Source organism: Mustela lutreola, chromosome 2 (genome assembly GCF_030435805.1).
Source record: "Mustela lutreola isolate mMusLut2 chromosome 2, mMusLut2.pri, whole genome shotgun sequence".
Lineage (NCBI taxonomy): Eukaryota > Metazoa > Chordata > Mammalia > Carnivora > Mustelidae > Mustela > Mustela lutreola.
The window spans coordinates 106,315,716-106,336,950 of record NC_081291.1 but is presented as its reverse complement, the minus strand read 5'-3'; the positions used below and the strand labels follow the sequence as shown (position 1 = coordinate 106,336,950).

At 45.8% G+C, this 21,235-nt stretch overlaps 1 protein-coding gene across 9 annotated transcripts in view; it reads left to right on the top strand.

Moving 5' to 3' along the window:
- TNK2 (tyrosine kinase non receptor 2) overlaps window positions 1–21,235 on the top strand; it is a 46,318-nt gene that overhangs the window by 1,439 nt on the left and 23,644 nt on the right. For 3 of the 9 annotated variants that reach the window (XM_059162994.1, XM_059162990.1, XM_059162988.1), the window contains exon 1: window positions 19,363–19,496. The exons of 3 other annotated variants lie outside the window; for them this stretch is intronic. In XM_059162994.1, the coding sequence (XP_059018977.1) occupies window positions 19,443–19,496 (54 nt within the window). In that variant the 5' untranslated portion in view covers window positions 19,363–19,442. Of the gene's footprint in view, window positions 1–19,357; window positions 19,497–21,235 lie in introns of those variants that run through there. 3 more of the 9 variants (XM_059162998.1, XM_059162999.1, XM_059162996.1) reach the window with 2 other exon arrangements.

Sequence of the window (21,235 nt, the reverse complement as noted above, 5' to 3'; positions counted from 1 at the left end):
CCAACTGGAGTGATGGGGCATTTCCTTAGAGTCTAGACTGGAGATGAGGGTGTCTGGGCGGCTGCCAGGCCTGGGCAGAAGGCAGAGACGGGTAGCCCCAGGCTGAGGTTGCAGAGGCCTAGGTGGTCACCTCTCCAGCTGTCTACCCCTGTTGATGGGGTGCCTCCGTGCCAGCGCCAAGATGGTGCAATCAACACAGGTTTCCTCAGGTCCTCCAGACACATTCCATAAAAGGGAAGGGGCAGCATTGCATTAACAAGACCTTATCTAGGAACCCTCTTTGCCACGTGATCTGAGATGTGAGTGTGGACGCTTGTGACTTGAGCGTGAACCTGACCTGCTCCCATCACACCTTCTAGTCACAGCTGATTAATATCCCAGGGCCCAGGGCCAAGGATGAACAGGGACAGAAGGGCAGAGAACTGCGGGTGAGGCCTCATACGGAGTGTGGGCTCTCAGGTGGGGTGGTTGAGGAGGGGATGTCCGTTCTGCTGGACTCTGGGCATCATCTGGGGCCCAGAGCTCAGCCTCACCCCATGGAGGTGGACAGAGGGGCAGCTGCGGCATCCTGGATTCTCTACCAGCCCGGGCCAGCTCCTAGCCCAGCCTAGAAGTGGGGCTTGCAGGGATGGGGACTAAATTTGGCTTCTTGTGGTCCCCCATGGTCTGGATGCCAGACCTACTGATTCCTGGCCCAGAGGGGCTTGGTTGGCCGGTTTATGGACCTCCTCTTCCTAGGGTTGTTCATCTCTTACCTGGTACCATGTGAATTCCTGCTTCTTTCTCTAGCCCTTGGGTCAGGGTGGGTGCCGGATTGCTGCCGGCCTCAGCTGGGTCCCTTCTTTGACCCAACCAAAAGTGTGGTTTTGGAGTAAGATGCCCCCCCCCCCCCAGACCCTTGTCTGAGCCTGTGTGGGTGGAGGTAGTGCTTTCTTGTTGGGGCAGAGGGCCCGGCAAAGCCTTCTGCAGGTGGCTGCTGGAACCGTGCTGGAGGAGCCGGTTAGTCTGCTCCTCACGCAAAGCCCAGACCGACTGTCGGCTTCGTCCCACGCCTGCCTGTCACCCTGCCACCCCCAAACACTTCTGCACTGGAAGTTCAGCTGCTGTGTCCATGGTGCCTGGCTCTTCTCGAATGGCCAAACTGGTTCTGGCTCTCTAGCTTCAGTGGGGAGACTTGTCTGTTCTAAACACAAGACACACAAGCATTTATCTTCATCATATTTCAGATCAGCTTTTTTGAGTTTGCGGTAGATGAGGAGAAGCACTTTGACAGACCCAGGTTTAGGCCACTTACTAGCTGTGTAACCTCCTGGGGCAAGATAATGTCTGTGGGCTCCAGTTTCCAGTTTCTACACTCAGGACAGAGTGTCCAGGGCTCAGACGCCTCTCTGACAGCCTGGTTCCCGTTTTCTCAGGGACCCTGGCTCCTCCTGGCAGAGGTTGGAGAGGAAGTATCATGCTCCCAGATCTTGTACTCTGGTTCCTAAGTCCAAGATTAATTAGCCCCTGCCCTGGGCTTCAGTCTGAAAAATGAAGTGTTTATTCTTTTCATTTTTTAACAACAGCTTTATTGAGGTATAATGATATACAGTGAATGGAACATATTTATTTATTTATTTTTAAAGATTTTATTTATTTATTTGACAGAGACAGATCACAAGTAGGCAGAGAGGCAGAGAGAGAGAGAGGAGGAAGCAGGCTCCCCGCTGAGCAGAGAGCCCGATGCGGGACTCGATCCCAGAACCCTGAGATCATGACCTGAGCCGAAGCAGCGGCTTAACCCACTGAGCCACCCAGGCGCCCAGTGAATGGAACATATTTAAAACAATAAGTTTTAATATATGTGTATATCTGGGAAGCCAAAACCACAATCAAGACAATGAACATACCATTATTCCCAAACTTCCAAAAGTTTTTTGTGCCCCTCCCTGATTCCTTCATCCTGCCCTTCCTTTGCTCTCCCTTTTCCCCAGGCAATAGACCGGTCTGCTTTCTGTCTGTCTGTGTTAGTCTACATTACCTGAAATTTTATGTCAATGGAATCAGACAGTATGTTCCCTTTTTTTGCTTGGCTTTTTTCCACTAAGCATAATTATTTTGAGTCTCATTCATGTTGTGTATTTCAGTAACTCATTCTTTTTGATTGCTGAGTAGCATCCCATTATATGTATAAACCACAGTCTATCCATCTTCCTGTTAATGGGTTCTTTTTAGTTTTTGTTTATTACAAATAGAACTGTGAACATATGTATTAGTTTTTCTGTGGAGATCTCTTTTTTTAATCTCTCTTTGGTGAATACTTAGGATTGGAATTGTGAGTCATACGGTAGGGATGCATCTAACTTTTAAAGAAATTGCCAAACTGTTTTCCAAAGTGGCTGTACTATTTTACATATCTGCCAACTGAGGATGAAAGTTCTAGTTTGTCCACTTTTTTGTCAACACTTGGTGTGATCAGTCTTTTTAATGTTAGATATTCTAATAGGTCTGTAGTGATTATCTCATTGTGATTTTAATGTGCATTTCCCCAGTGGCTTTTATTACTGAGCATCTTTTCATGTGCTAGATTGCCATTTGTATATCTGGTGATGAGTCTGTTCAGATCATTTACCCAGGGGCGCCTAGGTGGCTCGGTTGTTAAGCCATCTGCCTTCAGCTCGGATCATGATCCCAGAGTCCTGGGTTCAAGCTGACATCGGGTTCCCAGCTCAGCGGGAAGGCTGCTTGTCCTTCTCCCTCTGCCCGTTCCCCCACTTGTGCGCGTGCACGTGCTCTCTCTATGTCAAATAAATAAATAATCTTTTAAAAACAAACAAAAAAAACAGTTTACCCATTTTTCAGTTGTGGGTTTTTTTCATATTCAGTTTTGTGTGTTCTTTATATATTCTGCATACAAACTCTTTGTTGAATATGTTGGGATTGTCTCTGTTTGATTTGCAAATATTTCCTCCCAGTCTTTGGCTTGCATTTTAATTCTGTTAACAGTGTCTTTTAACAAGTGGAGGTTTTCAATTTTAATGAACTCCAGTTTAACAATTAAAAAAAAAATTTTTTTTATTAACAATTTGTTCTTTTATGGTTTTGCTTTTGGTGTCATGTCCAAGAAATCTTTGCCTAACCCAAGCACAGTGGTTTTCTCCTATTTTTCCTCTAGAAGTTTTCTTTATTATTATTTTTATAAAGATTTTTGTTTTTAAGTAATCTCTACACCCAGTGTGGGGGCTTGAACTCACAGTCCCAAGATCAAGAGTCACACTACTGGTTGAGCCAGCCTGGTGCCCCCTTCTAGAAGATTTATAGTTACGGTTTTGCATTGAGGTCTGTGATCCATTTGGAGTTAATTCTTGTATGTGGTGCAAGGTAGGAATTGAAGTTCAGCTTTTTGCTTGTGGAGATCCAGCTATTCAACCATCATTTGTTGAAAAGACTTGTCTTTCCATGGAATTGCCTTTGCACCTTTGTCAAATATCAATGTCTGTGTATGGGTAGATGTAATTCTGGACTCTCTTTTTGTTCCATTGATCAATTTGTCTGTCTTTATCCTAGTACCACACTATCTTGATCACTGTAGATTATGGAAAATCTTGAAATCAGGGTAAGATCTTGAATTTTGTTCTTCCTTTTCAAAATTGTTTTAGTTATTCCACATTCTTTGCACTTTCCTATACATTTTAGAATCCATTTGTTAATTTCTACCAGAAAGTCCACTGGGATTTTGATTGGGATTGTGTTGAATGTATAGATGAATTTGGGGAGGTATCCATTATCTTATCCATGTTGAACCTTATCACCAATAAACAATGTGTATGTCTGTATTGGATTTTTAAGATTTTCACCAATGTTTTGTAGTTTATACAGCTCTTTCAAATCTTTTGTCAGATATACTTAAGTATTATATATTTTTTATGTTATTGTAAATGGTATTTTTTACATGGTATTTGGCTTTTTTATTTATCTTAACTGTAGTAAAATTTACCATTTTAAGCATCTTTCAGGGTATAGTTCCGTAGTGTTAGGTACATTCACATTGTTGTGCAACTATCACCAGCATCTATCTCCAGAACTTTTCATCTTGCAAAATTGAAAGTCTGTGCCTTTTTTTTTTTTTAAGATTTTATTTATTTATTTGACAGAAAGATCACAAGTAGGCACAGAGACAGGCAGAGAGAGAGAGGAAAGCAGGCTCTCAACTGAGCAGAGACCCCGATGTGGGGCTCGATCCCAGGACCCTGAGATCATGACCAGAGCCGAAGGCAGAGGCTCCCAGGCGCCCCAAGTCTGTGCCTATTAAACAATAGCTCTCCATTCCCCCTCCGCCCCAGCCCTTGGAACCATGTTCTACTTTGTCTTTGTGAATTTGACTATTCTAAATTACCTCATAGGAAAAGAATCACACAGTATTTGTCCTTTGGTGACTGGCTTTTTTCACTTACCATACACAGTGTATTCAGGGTTCATCCATGTTGTACCATGTGTTAGAGTTTCCTTCTCTTTTAAGGCTGAATGGTGAGAATATACCACATTCTGTTTCTTTATTCATTTACTGGTGGTTGCTTTCACTTTTTGGCTGTTGTCAGTAATGCTGCTATAAAATGATATTTTTAAATTTCAATTTCCTATTGTTTGTTGTTAGTATATATATAAATACAACTGATTTTTGTATATTGACCTTGCATCCTACCACCTGTTAAATGTATTCTAGTTACTTTTTTGTAGCTTCCATTGGATTTTATACATAGACTGCCATGTCATTTGCTAATAAAGACAATTTTACTTCTTCCTTTCTATTCCTTATACCTGATAATTACTTCTTTTTCTTGTCTGATTGCACTGGCTATATCCTCTGGGATAAGGTTGAATAGAAGATGAGATTACTTGTTCCTGATCTTCAGGGGAAGACATTCAGTGTTTCACCATTATGCCTGATCTTAGTTGTAGGTTTTTCATATATGATCTTTATCAGGTTGAAGAAGCTCCCTCTATTCCTATTTTGCTTTTGTCAAATGTTTTTTTCCTGTGACTGTAGGATTTTTTTTTTTTTTTTTTTTTAGTTTGTTAATATGTTGAATTAACTGATTTGTTAAAACTGATTTTCAAATGTTTCAAACCAACTTTGCATTCCTAGGACAAACTCACTTGGTCATGGTGTATTAGTCTTTAAATGTATTGTTGGATTCTATTTGCTAAAGAATTTGTTAAGAATTTTGCATCTAGGGGCACCTGCGTGACTCAGTTGGTTAAGCAACTGTCTTCTACTCAGGTCATGATCCCGGACTCCCGGGATCAAGTCCCACATCGGGCTCTCTGCTGAGCAGGAAGTCTGCTTGTCCCTGTGACCTCTCCCCTCTCGTGCTCTCTCTTTCCCATTCTTACTTTCTCTCTCAAATAAATAAAATCTCTTTAAAAAAAAGTACACAAAAAGTTAAAAAAAAAAGAATTTTGCATCTAGGGATGTCTGTGTGGCTCAGTTGGTTAAGCATCTATCTGTCTTTGGCTCACGTCATGGTCCCAGGGTCATGGGACCAAGTCCTGCATTGGGCTCTCTGCTTAGCGGAGAGCCTGCTTTTTTCTCTGCCTGCCATCCCCCTGCTTGTACTCTGTCTGACAAATAAATAAATAAAATCTTAAAAAAGAAAGAATTTTGCATCTTTTTTTTTTTACTTAAATTCAGTTAGTTAAAATATAGTGTATCATTAGTTTCAAATGTAAAGTTCAGTAATTCTTCAGTTGCATGTAATACCCAGTGCTCATTAAATCATGTCCCCTCTTTAATGCCCATCACCCAGTTACTCCATCCCTCTCCCCACCCACCCCAGCAACCCTTAGTTAGTTTCCTATAATTAAGAGTGCTTTTATGTTTATAAGGACAGTTTTCTTGTACTGTCTATGGGAATCATAATATACATCTTTAACTTACAGTCTGCCTTCAAGTATAAATACCCATATTTTTATTAGTAATAGTATAAATAGATAATAGTATAAAATTTTTATTTCTCTCCGTTTATGCTGTTGTCAAAAATTACTCTTATACACGTTGTAAATACACACTATACTCATCTTATTTTTGTTTAAACAGTCCATTTGTCTTTTAAAGTAATCTAAATCATAAAAACATCTAAACTATTTACCCATGTAGTTGCTATTTCCAGTGCTTCACTTCACTTCTTTTCTTTTTTCTTTTCCTTCCTTTCTTCCTTTCTTCAAGATTTATTTATTAATTATTTATTTCAGAGAGAGAGCAAACAAGCAGGGTGGGGAGGAGCAGAGGGAGAGGGAGAAGCAGGCTCCCCGCTGATCAGGGAGCTAGTTGTGGGGCTCAATCCCAAGGCCCTGAGATCATGACCTGAGCTGAAGGCAGGTGCTTAACTGATTGAGCCACACAGGTGCCCCCTTTTTTTTTTTTTTTTTTTTTAAGATTTTTCTTACTTTGGAGAGAGACAGAGTGCACAAGGGCAGGGGGAGGAGGAGCAGAGAGAAAGGGAGAAACAGACTACCTGCTGAGCACAGCCTGATGTGATACTTGATCCCAGGACCCTGAGCTCATGACCTGAGCCAAAGGGAGATGCTCAACCAACTGAGCCACCCAGGTGCCCCCTATTCTTTTTTAAGATTTTATTTACTTATTTGAGAGAGAGAGAAACCATGAGCAAGAGGAGGCATGGGGTGGGCAGGGTGAGGGAGAAGGAAAGAATCTGAAGCAGAATCTGTGTTGAGTGTAGAGCCTGACCAGGGACTTGATCTCACAACCTGCAGATCATGACCTGAGTAGAAACTAAGAATTAGATGCTCATCTGACCGAGCCACCCAGGTGCCCCTCTTTGTGCTTCATTTCTTTGCATAGATCCATATTTCTTTTTGGTATTATTTTCCTTCTATCTGAAGGACTTCTTTTATAGTAATGCAGGTCTGCTGGTGATAAATTCTTTCAGCTTTTGTAGGTTTAAAAAGTTTGTTTAGTCTTTATTTTTTCTTTTTCTTTTTTTAATAATGGAAATTGAATCTTTTTTTTTTTTTTTAAGATTTTATTTATCTATTTGACAGAGAGAAATCACAAGTAGGCAGAGGCAGGCAGAGAGAGAGAGGAGGAAGCAGGCTTCCCACCAAGCAGAGAGCCCGGTGTGGGACTTGATCCCAGGACCCTGAGATCATGACCTGAGCCAAAGGCAGAGGCTCAACCCACTGAGCCACCCAGGCGCCCTATTTTTTCTTTTTAAAGATTTTATTTATTTGAGAGAGAGAGATAGAGAGAATATGAGCAGGGTGAAGGGCAGAGGGAGATGCAGACTCCCTGGTGAGCAGACCCCAATGTGGGGCTTGATCCCAGGGACCTGGGATAATGACCCAAGCTAAAGGTAGATGCCTAACCAACAGAGCCACCCAGGCACCACTAGTCTTAAAAAAGATTTCCATTGGACTAGAATTCTAGGTCATTAGTTTATTCTTTCAGTACTTAAATAATATTTTGGCACTGTCTTCTCATTTCCATTTCTATAGGAAATCTGTCATCTTTTTTTTTTTTAATGAGCTTTGTGCCCAGTATGGGGCTTTACCTCACAACCCTGAGATGCTTAACTGACTGAGCTACCCAGGTACTCCTAAAAAATGTATTTTTAGAGAGATTATAATTGAACTTCTAGAATAAAAACTACATTGTTTGAGGGGCTTCTGGGTGGCTCAGTCAGTTAAGCATCTGCCTTCAGCTCAGGTCCTGGAATTGAGCCTCATGTCAGGCTATCTGCTCAGCAGGTAGTCTGCTTCTCCCCCTTATTCTCCCTTTGTGCTCTCCCTCTCTCTCTCTCTCAAATAAATACATAAATAACTACATTGCATGAGATGAAAAAATAAACTGAATGGAATTAAAGACAGATTAGACACTGCAGAAGAAAAACTTGGTGAGCTAGAAGACACAATATTAGAAACTCAGTCAAGTGAATGTAAAGGTCTAGGTTGGAAATTGCCTTCCTTTGGCATCTTGCGGATATTGCATTTAGGTTCTAGAGTTAACACTGAAGTCTAAAGTCACTCCACATCCTGTGTGGGACCTATGTGGGACCCTTTCCCTCGCCCAGAAGTATGTAAGATCTTGTCTTTATCTCCAGTATTCTGTTTCCTAATGATTTCCTAATTATGTAGCTCATTGTGGGTCTGTTTTCATCTTGTGCTATATGCTCAGTGAACCCTTTTGATTTGGAAGCTTGTACTTCAGGTCTAGGAAGTTTTCTTATATTATTTTGGTTATTTCCCTCCCTCCCCTCTCTCCTCTGAACTCCTTTTGTTTAGATATTGGACCTTTTTGTACCGATCATCTGGTTTTATTTCTTTCTCTCCTTTTTGCCATCTTTATGTCTTTTGCTCTTTATTGTGAAAGACCTGAACTTATCCTCCATCCTTTCTATTGTAATTTTAGCAATTTTGATAGCAGTAAATGTCTGTTGATATTATTTTATCCCATGTTTGGCATGGATGAGATGGATACAAAACTACTAAATTCTACTTTAGTAATAGGAACATTGGGAAAATGGATTAGGATTTTTGGTTAGGAAAATATCCACATTTCACTAAAACAAATAAAAAACTCCTCCCTAAAAGGGCTTAACCTGAAAGTTTTAAGGTCCAAAGTAACAAAGAAATTAGGAAGGTTAGGGTAAGTGTGAGAATCTAATAAGGACAACATTCTCAGAATGAATATCTTGGGAATTCAATAGAATGATTTCTCCATCCACTGACATTAACGGGACTTACACAGAATTGAGAAGCATCATCGGTGTAGTAAGTCATCTTGTAAACTGATGCTTATGGCCACGGTGAGAAGGGCCTTCAGAAAGAGTGGTCAGTGTCAACAGTGGGGGAGAACAGGACAGTTCTGGCCAGGTCAAATGATTGACACGATTACAGGCTTTCTGTGGAGCATTGGTTCTCAACTCTGGTCTGGATTCATCTGGAGAGGCTTTAAGCTATGTCTCAGTCTCATCTAGACTAAGCTGATTAGAGTCTCAATGGGTGGGGCTGCCACGTGGACACTCTGCTAGCTCCAAGTAATTTTAATGCCTAGCCAGTGCAAAGAACAGCTCCAGAAGACCCTTGCTTCCCAGAGTGTGGTCTGCTGGACCAAACCATGTGTCATTTGGGAGCTTATTAGAAATGGAGAATCTTAGGGCCTACTCATATCCATGGAATCTGAATCTGCACTTTAACAAGGTCCTGGGTGATCTGTGTGCATTAAAGTTTGAGAATCACTACTTCATTTATCCATTTATCCATCTATCCATAGATACTATGAGTGAGCACCTGCTGTGGGCCAAACTCTGCTGGTTGGAGTGGGGAAGCATCTGTTGAATTTTGTATGTCACCTACTGTGTTTGTAATCCCCCCCCCCCCCCAATAATATCCAGAAAGACAATATTTTGTCTCTCTGAATATATATTAATGAGCGTTTTTTTGTCTGAAATTTTCTTCTCCTGCATAGTTTGTTTCCTCTTGGTTGTCTTTTCCTATGTATTTTGCTCTCTCTCCTCCGTGTTAGAGGCTTGCCTTGGGTGTCTGGTGATTTTGTGTTGTCTGCACTCAGCTGAGGTGGGGAAGCTACAGCACTGGATGGGCTTGTTGATGGAGCTCCTTTGTGTGGTGACCTGGATGGGCCATTTGTTGAGAACTGGTGTTTGTATCTTTATGTATTTCTTGACCTGGTCAGAGTCACCAGAAAAGACACTCTTTTTGTTTTTTTAATAAATTAAAAAAAATATGTATTTATTTGACAGAGAGAGACACAGTGAGAGAGGGAACACAAGCAGGGGGAGTGGGAGAGGGAGAAGCAGGCTTCCCGCCAAGCAGGGAGCTCCATGCGGGGCTTGATCCCAGGACTCTGGGATCATGACCTGAGCTGAAGGCAGCCGCTTAATGATTGAACCACCCAGGCACTATCCAGAAAAGACACTCTTGTCTCCTGCCAAAAGGTGGAAGCCAGGCTCCATGTTCAAGGAAGAAGTAAAGAAGGGGACTGGAATCTCAACATCTATGTATGCTTTCCTAATTTTTGATGTAGTGTGTGCGCGCACACCCCCCCCCCTCCTGCCCCTTCCTCCCCTCCCCCATTCTCCAGTCAGGCCCTCTGTGCCTGAAGGGATGTTCCATTTATCCCCTCTAGGGGAATCCCTGCCTTTTACAGGATGGTAGAAGGATAGTAACCCAATGGCTTTGTACGGTGTGGGTGAAGGTCCAGGTTCGAACCTGCAATAAACGACCCTTGCTGATTGGCTTTGACTCATGTCTCTGGTGGTCTTTTAAGGTGGGGGTAATATTCAATTGGCATTTCATGGGGGTGAGGAGGTCTTACTGCTTCTTAAATAGCTTTTAAATAATACTCTATATTTTTAGCACTTTACCCTCTGCCACCTCTTCCTCTTGGAGAGGTTTTTGAGATTTCCATTTCCCAAGCTGTTTGAGGTTTCGGTGGGGTCAGTTAGATGCTTCTCACCTTGGGGGTTGTGACTTTTCTCAGCTTGGCTCCCACTTGTCATTGGCCCAGCTGCTTTCCAGCTTCCAAAATTTTGTTGTGGTTCTTTCTTCTGCTGTCCTTCCCATCCTTAGGGACTTCTGCTGTTCAACAAATTTCTCTTAAAGTTTTTATTTTCTCTTTTTAAAATTGTAGTTTTGGTGGGGCTTCGGGAAGGAGTGGAACTATGTGTGGGTATGCAATCTCCTGTCTTTTTCTGAAACCTCTATCCTCTCCTTAAACTTCCTCACAGAATCCCTGAATTCATTCAGTATGTATAAATATACATATATATTTTTTAAGATTTTGTTTATCTATTTGACAGAGAGAGACACAGCGAGAGAGAGGAAACACAAGCAGCGAAAGCAGGAAAGGGACCAATTTGGGAGTCCAGTACGGGGCTCAATCCCAGGACCCTAGGATCATGACCTGAGCCGAAGGCAGACACTTAATGACTGAGCCACCCAGGCGTCTCCATTCAGTATATTTTTAATGATAGGACTCTGTGGGCCCGCATCTTTGAGCCAAGAAATGCAGTGTGCAGCTGTATAGGAGCTGAGTTCTGGCTTTCTCTCTTACTCTCTCCGTGACCCTGGTCACTTCTCCAAACCTCAGTTTTCTCATCTGTAAAACAGGAATAATGCAGGGTAGTAAGGGGAGGTTTGTAATCAGTCAATGCAGATAAAGAATTTTTGTTTTTAAATTAATAATTAGATAAAAATAATTAGATCTTAGATCAAGATCATTAGAGCTAATTAATAATTAGGTCAAGACCTGAACTGAGATCAAGAGTCAGATGCTTAACCCACTGAGCCACCCAGGCACCCCTAGATAAAGCTTTTAAAGAACCTGTACATAGGGGCACCTGGCTAGCACAGTGGGGTAAACATCCATTTCTTGATCTTGGGATCTTGAGTTTGAGCCCCATACTGGGTGTAGAGATTATTAAAAATAAATTAGTTGGGGTACCTGGGTGTCTCAGTGGGTTAAGCCTCTGCCTTCAGCTCGGGTCATGATCTCGAAGTCCTGGGATCGAGCCCTGCATCCAGCTCTGCCCAGCAGAGAGCTTGCTTCCCCCGCCCCCCACCTGCCTCTCTGCCTACTTGTGATCTCTCTCTCTGTCTGTCAAATAAATAAATAAAATCTTAAAAAAAAATAAATTAGTTAACAAAAAATCCATTGCTTTCCATTAAAAAAAAAAAAAAAAAAAAGAACCTGCGCATAGTATCTTCTTGAGGACACAGACTGTAACTTCTCCTGCCTTTTTATTTTCCCTAAACCCTTGCACAGGGTGAGCACGTAGTAGGTACATGGTAAGTGACTGAGGAGGGGGTTGGAGTTAAGAGTTTTGGCCTGGTCTCTTCCTTCAGCAATGGTGCCTCCTGGGAGCCCTGGAGCCAAGGGCCTCAGCTTGGTGTGAGAACACCAGGTTCTACCTTTCTCTGCCTGTCTCCTATTTGCTGTGTCTCTTAATAAAGCAGGTCTCCTCTTCTGGCCCCTCATCTTTACTCCTCCCTGGCTTGGCATAGCTGCCCCTCTGTGTCTAGAAAAGAATCACTCCCCCAGGTCCAGATCATAGCCCTGTGAGTGCTTTGAACTGGGCAAGTCCCTTCCCTTTCAGGTTCTCAGTTCCGTTATTGCTAAAGTGGAGAGGCAGGATATAGTGGGTGGGAAGTAGTTCAACATTTCTTTTGCAGTGGATTTTTTGTTAACTAATTTTCTTTTGACTCTTCCTCTCCTGCGCCCTGCCGCCTGTCTTGCACTGGGTGTTGCTAGTTCCTGGGGTTCTGGTTATGGATGTGGTCCAGAGGGGACGAGCAGTCCTTCTTGCAGAATAAATGCTCTACCAGTCCCAGCCCTGGCTTCTTTCCCCACCCCACCTCCAGGGCTCTACAATGGGCCCCTTCAGCTCTAGGCTTTTGCTGAAGGGGTGGGGGTGGGGTGAGGCCTGAGCCGGCAGGCGGAGAGCTAGGCAAGGACCAGCCCTGGAAGAGCTCTGGGAGTGGCTGGCTGCCAGCAGCTGGACTGCCTCCCTCCTCTCTCCCCGGGAGTCACTGCATCACTGGTGCTGTGGTGACGATGCCTGGGCCAGAGGATTGGCAAGAGATGGCCCTCTGCAGAACCCGCATCCCAGCGCTGGCACCAGGACGTGCCTGGGGTGCGTGTGCACAAAACCCAGACAGCTGCTGGAATTTATCCTCCACCACACATGGGTGGTGTTCTGTTGGTGGGAGGAATGCTCCAGGAACGTGTTAGGGCTCTCAGGGTCCTGTCTCTGGGCGTCAGGGTTGGCAGGCCACTCTTGAACTGCTGGAGCATGAAACAGCACCAGAATACTTTCAAGACCAAGTTGGTACAAGTGGGGAGGTGTTGAGTTTGATGGGGGTCTGTGCAGTGGTGTTCGGTCAGATTCTTTCCTTTCTTCTCTGGAACTCACACCTTTGCTGCACTCGAAGAAGAGGAGGCTTAGCGGGTCCCTGTATCTGCTTCTGTACTCTGCCTTCCCCCCACCTTGGTAAGGATGGGATGCCTGACAAACTGGACTTCCTTCCCATTAACGCTACGGTGTGTGTACTCCAGCTGTCCCTGCAGAATCTAGTGAGAATGCAGCCTTCTCCAGAAGGCTGATTCTGGGCTCTCTCTGCCAGAGGGACTGCCTGTGTCCTCCCAGGTGCTGAACCGGCTTTGCGGAAGCAAAGTAGCTTAGTGGTTCTGGGACAGGAGGGGCTGTTATGAAATTGGCAGCCCCTCTCTCCACAAAGGTGCTTGCTTTTCTGGATTAGAAATACTGGGAGGGAGCAAAGCCAGGGTGGGTGGAGGGGGGGGGAAGACAGTGAGCCTTATTCCTGGTATCTGCTGGAAGTAAGGCAGCCTTCCTTTCTCCAGGGTCCATCTTATGGGTTTGAAGTCCCTTTCAGCAAACTCTCTTGGCCAGGTACCTTATTGGCTTCTGCCTTCAAGTTGACAGATGAAAACAGATGGTGACTTTACAAGGTACAAACCACAGTAGAGGTTTGTGTATAGAACTCTCAGTAGAATTATGTACCAATACAGATTGTTATAAAAATAGTTACCCATTAAGGATCAGAGCATGATGGATAATTAAACATTTTCAAGTTCATTTGGCTATTTTTTACATGTTCTATACTGTAGTTGCCTCTTGAACAATTTTGGGGTTGGGGCTGCTGACCCCTCTCACACGTAAATCTGCACATTGAAAATCTGCACGTAACTTTTGACTCCCCCCAAACTTACCTACTGATAGCCTACTCTTAACTGAAAAAATTAATCAATAACATAAGCAGTCAGCATATATTTTATATGCTATATGTATTGTATACAGTATTCTTAGAACAAAGTAAGTTGGAGAAAAATAAATGTTACTAAAAATCATAAGGAAGAGAAAATACATTTCCAGTACTGTACCATATTTTTGGAAAAAAATCCACATATAAATGGAGCTGCCTTACTCAAACCCATGTTGTTCAAGGGTGAACTATATTATATGTTTATACCGTTCCTGTTTTCAAATATCATTTTAACAGTAACAGAAAGAATGGCAAAAAAAAAAAAAAATTGGGGGGGTAGGAAATGGCAGTTTACAGAGGAGATGACATGGGTCTTGAGGAATGTATCATCATGTAGACAAAGAGAAGAACCATCACGAAGAGAATAGTTCAGAGACATTAAAATTAAAGGAGGGAGTAGGTCTAGGGAAGGGCAAATATCTTCCTAAAAATTTTTTTAAAATTTAAATTCAGTTAACATCTAGTGTATTATTAGTTTCAGCGGTAGAGTTCAGTGATTCAACAGCCTTTATTTAAAAAAAAATTTTTTTTTTAAATTTATTTGTCAGAGAGGGAGCGAGAGCACACAAGCAGGGGGAGTGGCAAGCAGAAGGAGAAGTAGGCTCTCCTCTGAGCAAGGAGCTCAGTGCTGGCCTTGATCCCAGGTCTCTGGGATTACGACCTGAGCCGAAGGCAGTTGCTTAATCAACTGAGCCATCCAGGTGTCCCGATTCATCAGTCTTATATAGCACCCAGTACTCCTTACATCACATGCCTTCCTTAGTGTCCATCACCCAGTTACTCCATCCCTCCACCCACTTCCCCTCCAGCAACCCTCAGTTTGTTTCCTATGATTAAGAGTCTCTTCCGGTTTGTCTCCCTCTTTGATTTCATCTTGTTTTATTTTTTCCTCTCTTCCCCTATGATCTTTTGCCTTGTTTCTTAAATTCCACATATCAATGAGATCATATGAAAATTGTCTTTCTTGGGTTGACTTACTTCACCTAGCCCAATACCCTCTAGTTCCATCCATGTCGTTGCCAATGGCAAGAATCCATTTTTTGGTGGCTGAGTAGTATTCCATTGTGTACGGGTGTACACACACACACACACACACACACCCCACATCTTCTTTATCCATTCATCTGTCAATGGACATCCAGGCTCTTTCCACAGTTTGGCTATTGTGGACATTGCTGCTATAAACATTGGGGTACTCATGCCCCTTCAGATCACTACATTTGTATCTTTGGGGTAAATACCAAGTAGTGCAGTTGCTGGGTCGTAGGGTAGCTCTCTTTACAACTTTTTGAGGAACCTCCATACAGCTTTCCAGAGTGGCTGCACCAGCTTGCATTCCCAACAACAGTGTAGGAGGGCTCCCCTTCCTCCATATCCTCACCAGCATCTGTCATTTTCTGCCTTGTTAATCTTAGCCATTCTGACTGGCGTGAGGTGGTATCTCATTGTGGTTTTGATTTGATTTCCCTGATGCTGAGTGATGTTGAGTAATTTTTCAGGTGTCTATTGGCCATTTGGATGTCTTTTTTAGAGAAATGTCTGTTCATGTCCTCTGCCTATTTCTTGATTGGATTATTTCTTCTTTGGGTGTTGAGTTTGGTAAGTTCTTTATAGATTTTGGATACTAGCCCTTTATCTGATATGCCATTTGCCATTCAATTGGTTGTCTTTTGGTTTTGTCAACTGTTTTCTTTGCTGTGCAAAAGCTTTTTATCTTGATAAGTCCCAGTAGTTCATTTTTGCCTTTAGAGACATATCTACAAGAAGTTGCTGTGGCTGAAATTGAAGAGGTGACTGCTTGCGTTCTCCTCAAGGATTTTGATGGATTCCTGTCTCACATTGAGGTCTTTCATCCATTTGGAGTCTATTTTTGTGTGTGGTGTAAGGAATAGTCCAGTTTCATTTTCTACATGTGGCTGTCCAATTTTCCTAACACCATTTGCTGAAGAGACTGTCTTTTTTCCATTGGACATTCTTTCCTGTTTTGTCAAAGATTAGTTGGCCATAGATTTGGGTCCATTTCTAAGTTCTCTATTCTGTTCCATTGATCTTTGTGTCTGTTTTTGTGCCAGTACCATACTGGCTTGATTATTACAACTTTGTAATAGAGCTGAAAGTCTGAAATTGTGATGCTACCATCTTTGGTTTTCTTTTTTAACATTCCTTTGGCTCTTCAGGGTCGTTTCTGGCTCCATACAAATCTTAGGATTATTTTTCTAGCTCTGTGAAAAAGGTTGATGGTATTTTGATAGGGATTGCACTGAATGTATAGATGCTCTAGATAGCATAGACATTTTAACAACATTTGTTATTCCAGTCCATGAGCATGGAACGTTTTTCCAGTTCATTGTGTCTTCCTCGATTTCTTTCATGAGTGTTCTGTAGTTTTCTGAGTATAGATCCTTCACCTAAACCTGGTTAGGTTTATTCCAAGGTATCTTATGGTTTGGGGCGCAATTGTAAATGGAATTAACTCCTTAATTTCTCTTTCTTCTGTCTCATTGTGTTTAGAAGTGCAACTCATTTCTGCTCATGGATTTTATATCAGGAAGGGGCATGTATCTGATTTCGTTGGAATATGGAGACATTTGAGGAAAATGATAAGGTGTGGAGGTGACAGATAGGCAAGGAGTGGATCCTGAAGCACCTTGTATCTGGCTTATTGAGGAGTTACAGGATAGAAGCAGGGGAGGGACTTCAGCAATAGGCAATAGCACTAACAGCAATAGGCAGCTGTGTGCCAGGTGCTGTACTAAGTGTGCTATTCATTATCTCATTGAATCCGCACTCTACGAAGGATGTGCTGGTTATTCCCATTATACAGATGAGGAAATTGAGTCTTAGAGGTTAAGTCATTTGCCCAAAAGTTGCCCAACTAGAAACTGACAAGAGCCAAGATTTCAGCTCAGGTCTGTCTGATTCTTGATCCTATTGGTATTGATTGGATTTTGTGGCTTGCCCAGTGGGGAAGGTAGGGAGTTACGGTTGGGAGAGGTGGGAGTGAGGTTTCTAGCCTGGGTGGCCAGTGTTGGCTTGTGATATTTTCAGTCAGGATATAGGAACATGTGTTAGCTAGCTTTAAAGGGGGTACTCATGAGCTCAGTTTGAATATATAGAATTTGTGGTACCTGTGCATCGTCCTGGTGGAACTATCCTGGAACTGTCTGGAAACGTGGGCCTAGGGCTTCAGGAGGTTAGAAATGGAGACAGAGCACGTGGTAATTGGAACCCCAGGAGGAGAGAAAGTGACACCGAGCAAGCAGGGCATCCACTGAGAGAAGGAAGGGTGAATTCTGAAGTCTTTGGGAAACATCAGTTAAGGAGATGGGTGAAGAGGCTCCAGGGCTGGACTTGGGGCCTGTGGGCTCAGCACCACTAAGCCAATATGCCTCAGCTTTGTCTCTCCTCAGAACCACAGCTTGCCAAGCTCTCCTGGGAGGGGCTGGGCCCTGCGTCCTGGAAATGGAGAGGGTGTGGACAGCGATGGTGTGTGTCTGAATCACCCCCTCTCTCTGTTGGCCCCAGGCCAGCCTCCTCCCCAGACCAGTGTGATGTCAGACCTGGCCTGACCTGAAGGTGTGGGGTTGCCTGCTGCAGTTCCCTCTGGGATGAGGTCCCAAGGGGAGCCAGCCTGGCTTTGGTTCAGAAGCTTGGGGCCTGTGTACAACAGGTGAGCTGAGGCTGACTGGGCTTGGTGGGGCTGGCATGTGGAGGCAAGATAATTTTCTGGCTGGGAGAGGAACTATAAGCCCCCCTCCTTTTCCCCAATACATTGTTTTCCCTCCAGGGCTTAGAGAAGAGGGAGGGTGGGGGTAAGAGAGGGCTGGCTTGGAGTTGAGGTTGGCATATATTCCCAAGAATACGGTAGATTGTTTTGGAAAAAATCTCTTGGCCGGAAATTACATGTCATGTCTGCTCCTCAGTGTGGATCTGTCACTTCACTGATGCCACTGGAGAGGCTGGGGGAAGGAAGTGGACACCAGAGGCAAGCTGGTTCCTAGCCACTCCAGCTGCCTTTAGAGAGGGGGGCAGGTGAAGGGGTTTCATGTAGGGTGGATTCCTCAGATCCTAGAGGTGGTTTGGATCCTGTGGATATCTTATAGCAGGATGGCATTAGGAAGCAGGGGAGTTGGAGAAAGCAGGGAGGAGGAATGATTTGGAGCAGACTCTTCATCCAGTGATGGGCCTGGCATTTTCAGCCTCTTTTCTTCTGACTTTGGGTCAGCACAGCCTCCTGACTTTGGGTTCTTATAGCCTCCCTCCCACAAAGCTAGTTTCTGCTATAGCTGTGGTAAGGTGCCCAGGAATTTCTGCCTTGAATAGATCCCCTGCCTGGCAGGGTCATCCCCCACCCCAGCATGCTTCTGGGTGGAGAACGAGCTTGTGAGGGGAGTGAGCCTTGTGGGAACGCACCTAGTCTCCTCCTCAGTCTTGACGTTGAGTTTGTTGGGGGTGTATGAAGGGGAGTGGTATCTCAGCATCACCCCCTCCTCGGCCCAGCCCCGGAAGGGGAGGGTTTCCTGAGCTCAGCCCTAAATACCTGGCACTAAGGAATCAGTGGATGCTTCAGATGCCTGTAGAATGAGAGGGTGCGTGGGGTACTGTGGGGCCCTCAGGCCAGTTGGGAGAGGAGGAGCTCAGCAGTGGAACTTCCTCTGCTAGCAGTGGCCTCACCCCAGTGCTGGATGGCAGAGCCCTGTGTGGGCACGTGTTGGAGCGCCTCCTCCCGCCGGGAGTGTGGGCACTCGAGGCACACTGCTGAGGCCAGAGGTCAGCCACAGCGGAGTGCCCTGCCCTGAGCTCCCAGGCCCACTGGGGGAGGGGAAGAGGGGCAGGCAGGAAGATGTCAAGGCCGAGCTGGGAAAAAGCGTGGGGCTGGGCCGGCCTGTGGTCTCCCTCCGGGTGCTGGAGGCGTGGCTTCCACCGCTGGGCAGGTTCTTGGGCGCAGAGGGAGTGGAATGCTGAGTGGAACAGCAGGGAGCCCAGCAGGTGGGCGCATGCTTGGAGCCTGGTGGTGTGGAAGCCGGGCGAGTGGAGGGATAGGCATCAGGCCCGAAGGAGGGGAGGGGTCTCAGGTCAAGTCAGGTGGGAGCTTATGTGAGCTTCTTGGATGGACCTCCTTATGGAATAGGGGGCTCCTTTTTGAATCCCCAGGAGCTAATTGGTGGCGGTGGAGTCCTGGAGTCCAGGGGGTGGCCCAGGAGCTGAGGGGAGCTGTAGCCCTGCAGGTCATCGGAGGTGGGGCCACGCCACGGCACCTGGCTGTCTCCAGGGGTCAGCGGGTGGTGGTGCGGAGAGGCGGCGGCTCCTTGGAATGGAGGTTGGGGACAGGGTTGGGGGAGGGGCGGGGCGTAGCGCAGTGCAGGCGACCGCGACCATCTGGGTTGGGCTCAGGCTCTGGCCGGCCAGCCAGCCGCCGATGAGAGGCTGTGGGCGGGTGTGGGGGGGGTTGGGTGGGGGAGATAGACCTGCCTCCCCGGTTGAGGCGCTCTAGCAACCCCTGCCCTTCTGGAGGATGCTGGAGGCCCGGCCCCTCAGGACGCAGGGCAGTGACGCTGCGGCTGCCGGTGCCGCCGGAGGGGCGGGGGCTGTGGGAGGGTTCTGCTCCCCTCCCTGGCCCCAGTGCCCGTAGTGTGGGTGCCATGGGGGAGAGATCTGCGTATCAGCGCCTGGCTGGGGGTGAAGAGGGACCACAGGTAATGGGAGAAGCCTGGGGGTTAGCCAGGTACCCCGGTGGTAGACCCCATCACCCGCCAGTGAGCTGAGGGCCCAGCTCTGCTCTGCAGCAGCCTCCCAGGAGTGAGGGGTATCTGTGCTTCTGGGCCCCCAGAGGGATCATGGGGGTTGAGGGGGCTGGGTAAGAGGTGTTCGTGTGTGTAGGTGTTGGGTGAGGGGCCAGTGATTGGTGGTAATTACGGATTACAGATGCTGCCACCTGCCTCAGTGTCTCTGGGTTCTCAGGGACGCAATTAAACTGTCTTTTGGGCTTTCTTCCGCTCTCCATGGGAGCCTCCAGGAGCAATGCCAGGATTTGGGTGTAGTCTTTTATGGGCACTGAGTCCTTGTTCCCTGGACATTCCCACTTACTTTCCGAATATGCATATGAAGCCAAATGTCCTTGTTTGCTTTAGAAAAAAGATGATCCTGTCTGCTTCCCTTCTTGGAGATCATGCACTTTCTCTCTTGGTCGGCAGAGGGCGGTAGCTGATAGGACAAAGGGGGACAGAAAAGGTGGAGGGTGTTTTCCAGGGCTAGGAGAAGGGGTCCAAGAACTGCCTGAGCTCTGAGCTCTGACCTCTGACCATGCTTTGCTTTTCCTCACAACCTTTTCCAGCTGTATTGCTAAGCAAGCTACTGAGGCTTGTTCTTACCGGACATCTAAGGGAAGAGTTAGGTGTGGGGTTCTGATGGATTTGGGGCAATCTTTTGGGGGTAGTTAGGATTTTTAATCTGGCCATTCTGACCCAGCAGCCCCTGTCTTACAGTAGAGGGAGTAATTTTTCTTAAATTGTTTCCTAAAGTCAGGTCCCCAGAGCTCCTTCAGGGTGGTGCCTGGTGGGAAGTGGGCAGTAGGCTTCTCTGAGCCACGGGTATTGTCTGCCAGGGTTTGGGGAAAAGTCAGTTCCAGAGTGACCTCAGCCTGACTTCATCTTGTTCATTAGTTCTGACCCCAGTCTCAGACTGGTGATTCACTGGACCAAGGGGAGGCTGTACCTGGCTGGCTCCACAAGCTTTCATGGTGATGACCTGGGGCTGGGTAAGAGGGACTGAGTGCTGGGAGTGTCCACCAATACCCACACCCCCTACATACCTATCCCCTCCAGCACCCCCCCCCCCCCATGGGGTCGGGGCAGGAAATGGCTGATCTTTCAGGTAAACTCCCTGCTAGGAAGCTCTGGGTCCTAAGAGAGGTCCTGGAAAGAGAGCCTAAGATGCTAACTCCCCAAAACACTCAGCCAGCTGCCTGCCCCACCAGCCAGCTGGGGTTCCCAGAGCCGGTAGCCAGCTGGATAGGGACAAGAGAGCAGTATACAAGAAGTGGGCTCCCTGGGCATGGCTGCTGGGGGGTGGGGAGGGGTTGCTGAGGGAGACTGTGAGGACTTCCTGCAGCTGTCAGGTGTGTCTGGGGGCTGTAGTGAGGGGGGTGTGAGAGCAGCTGGTACTCTTGAGGAGGGGCAAGAGGGATCATTTGTCAGCTGTAGGAACGTGGGGGGCCTATGGGGGCTTGATGGAGTATCTCCAGTTCCTTTTAGCTGAGGCTGTTGTCTTTGTGGGGGTGTGCTGTACAAGAAACATCTTATAGTCTGGAATCCTGTTGCTTTGGGGTGGGGGCATCCCAGCAGGGTTGGGGGGCATATTTGTTTGTTTTGAGGGGGCTTTGGATCTAAGCCAGCTGGTCTGGGGGAGGAGGCACCCTGGATGTTGTGGGCAGTGC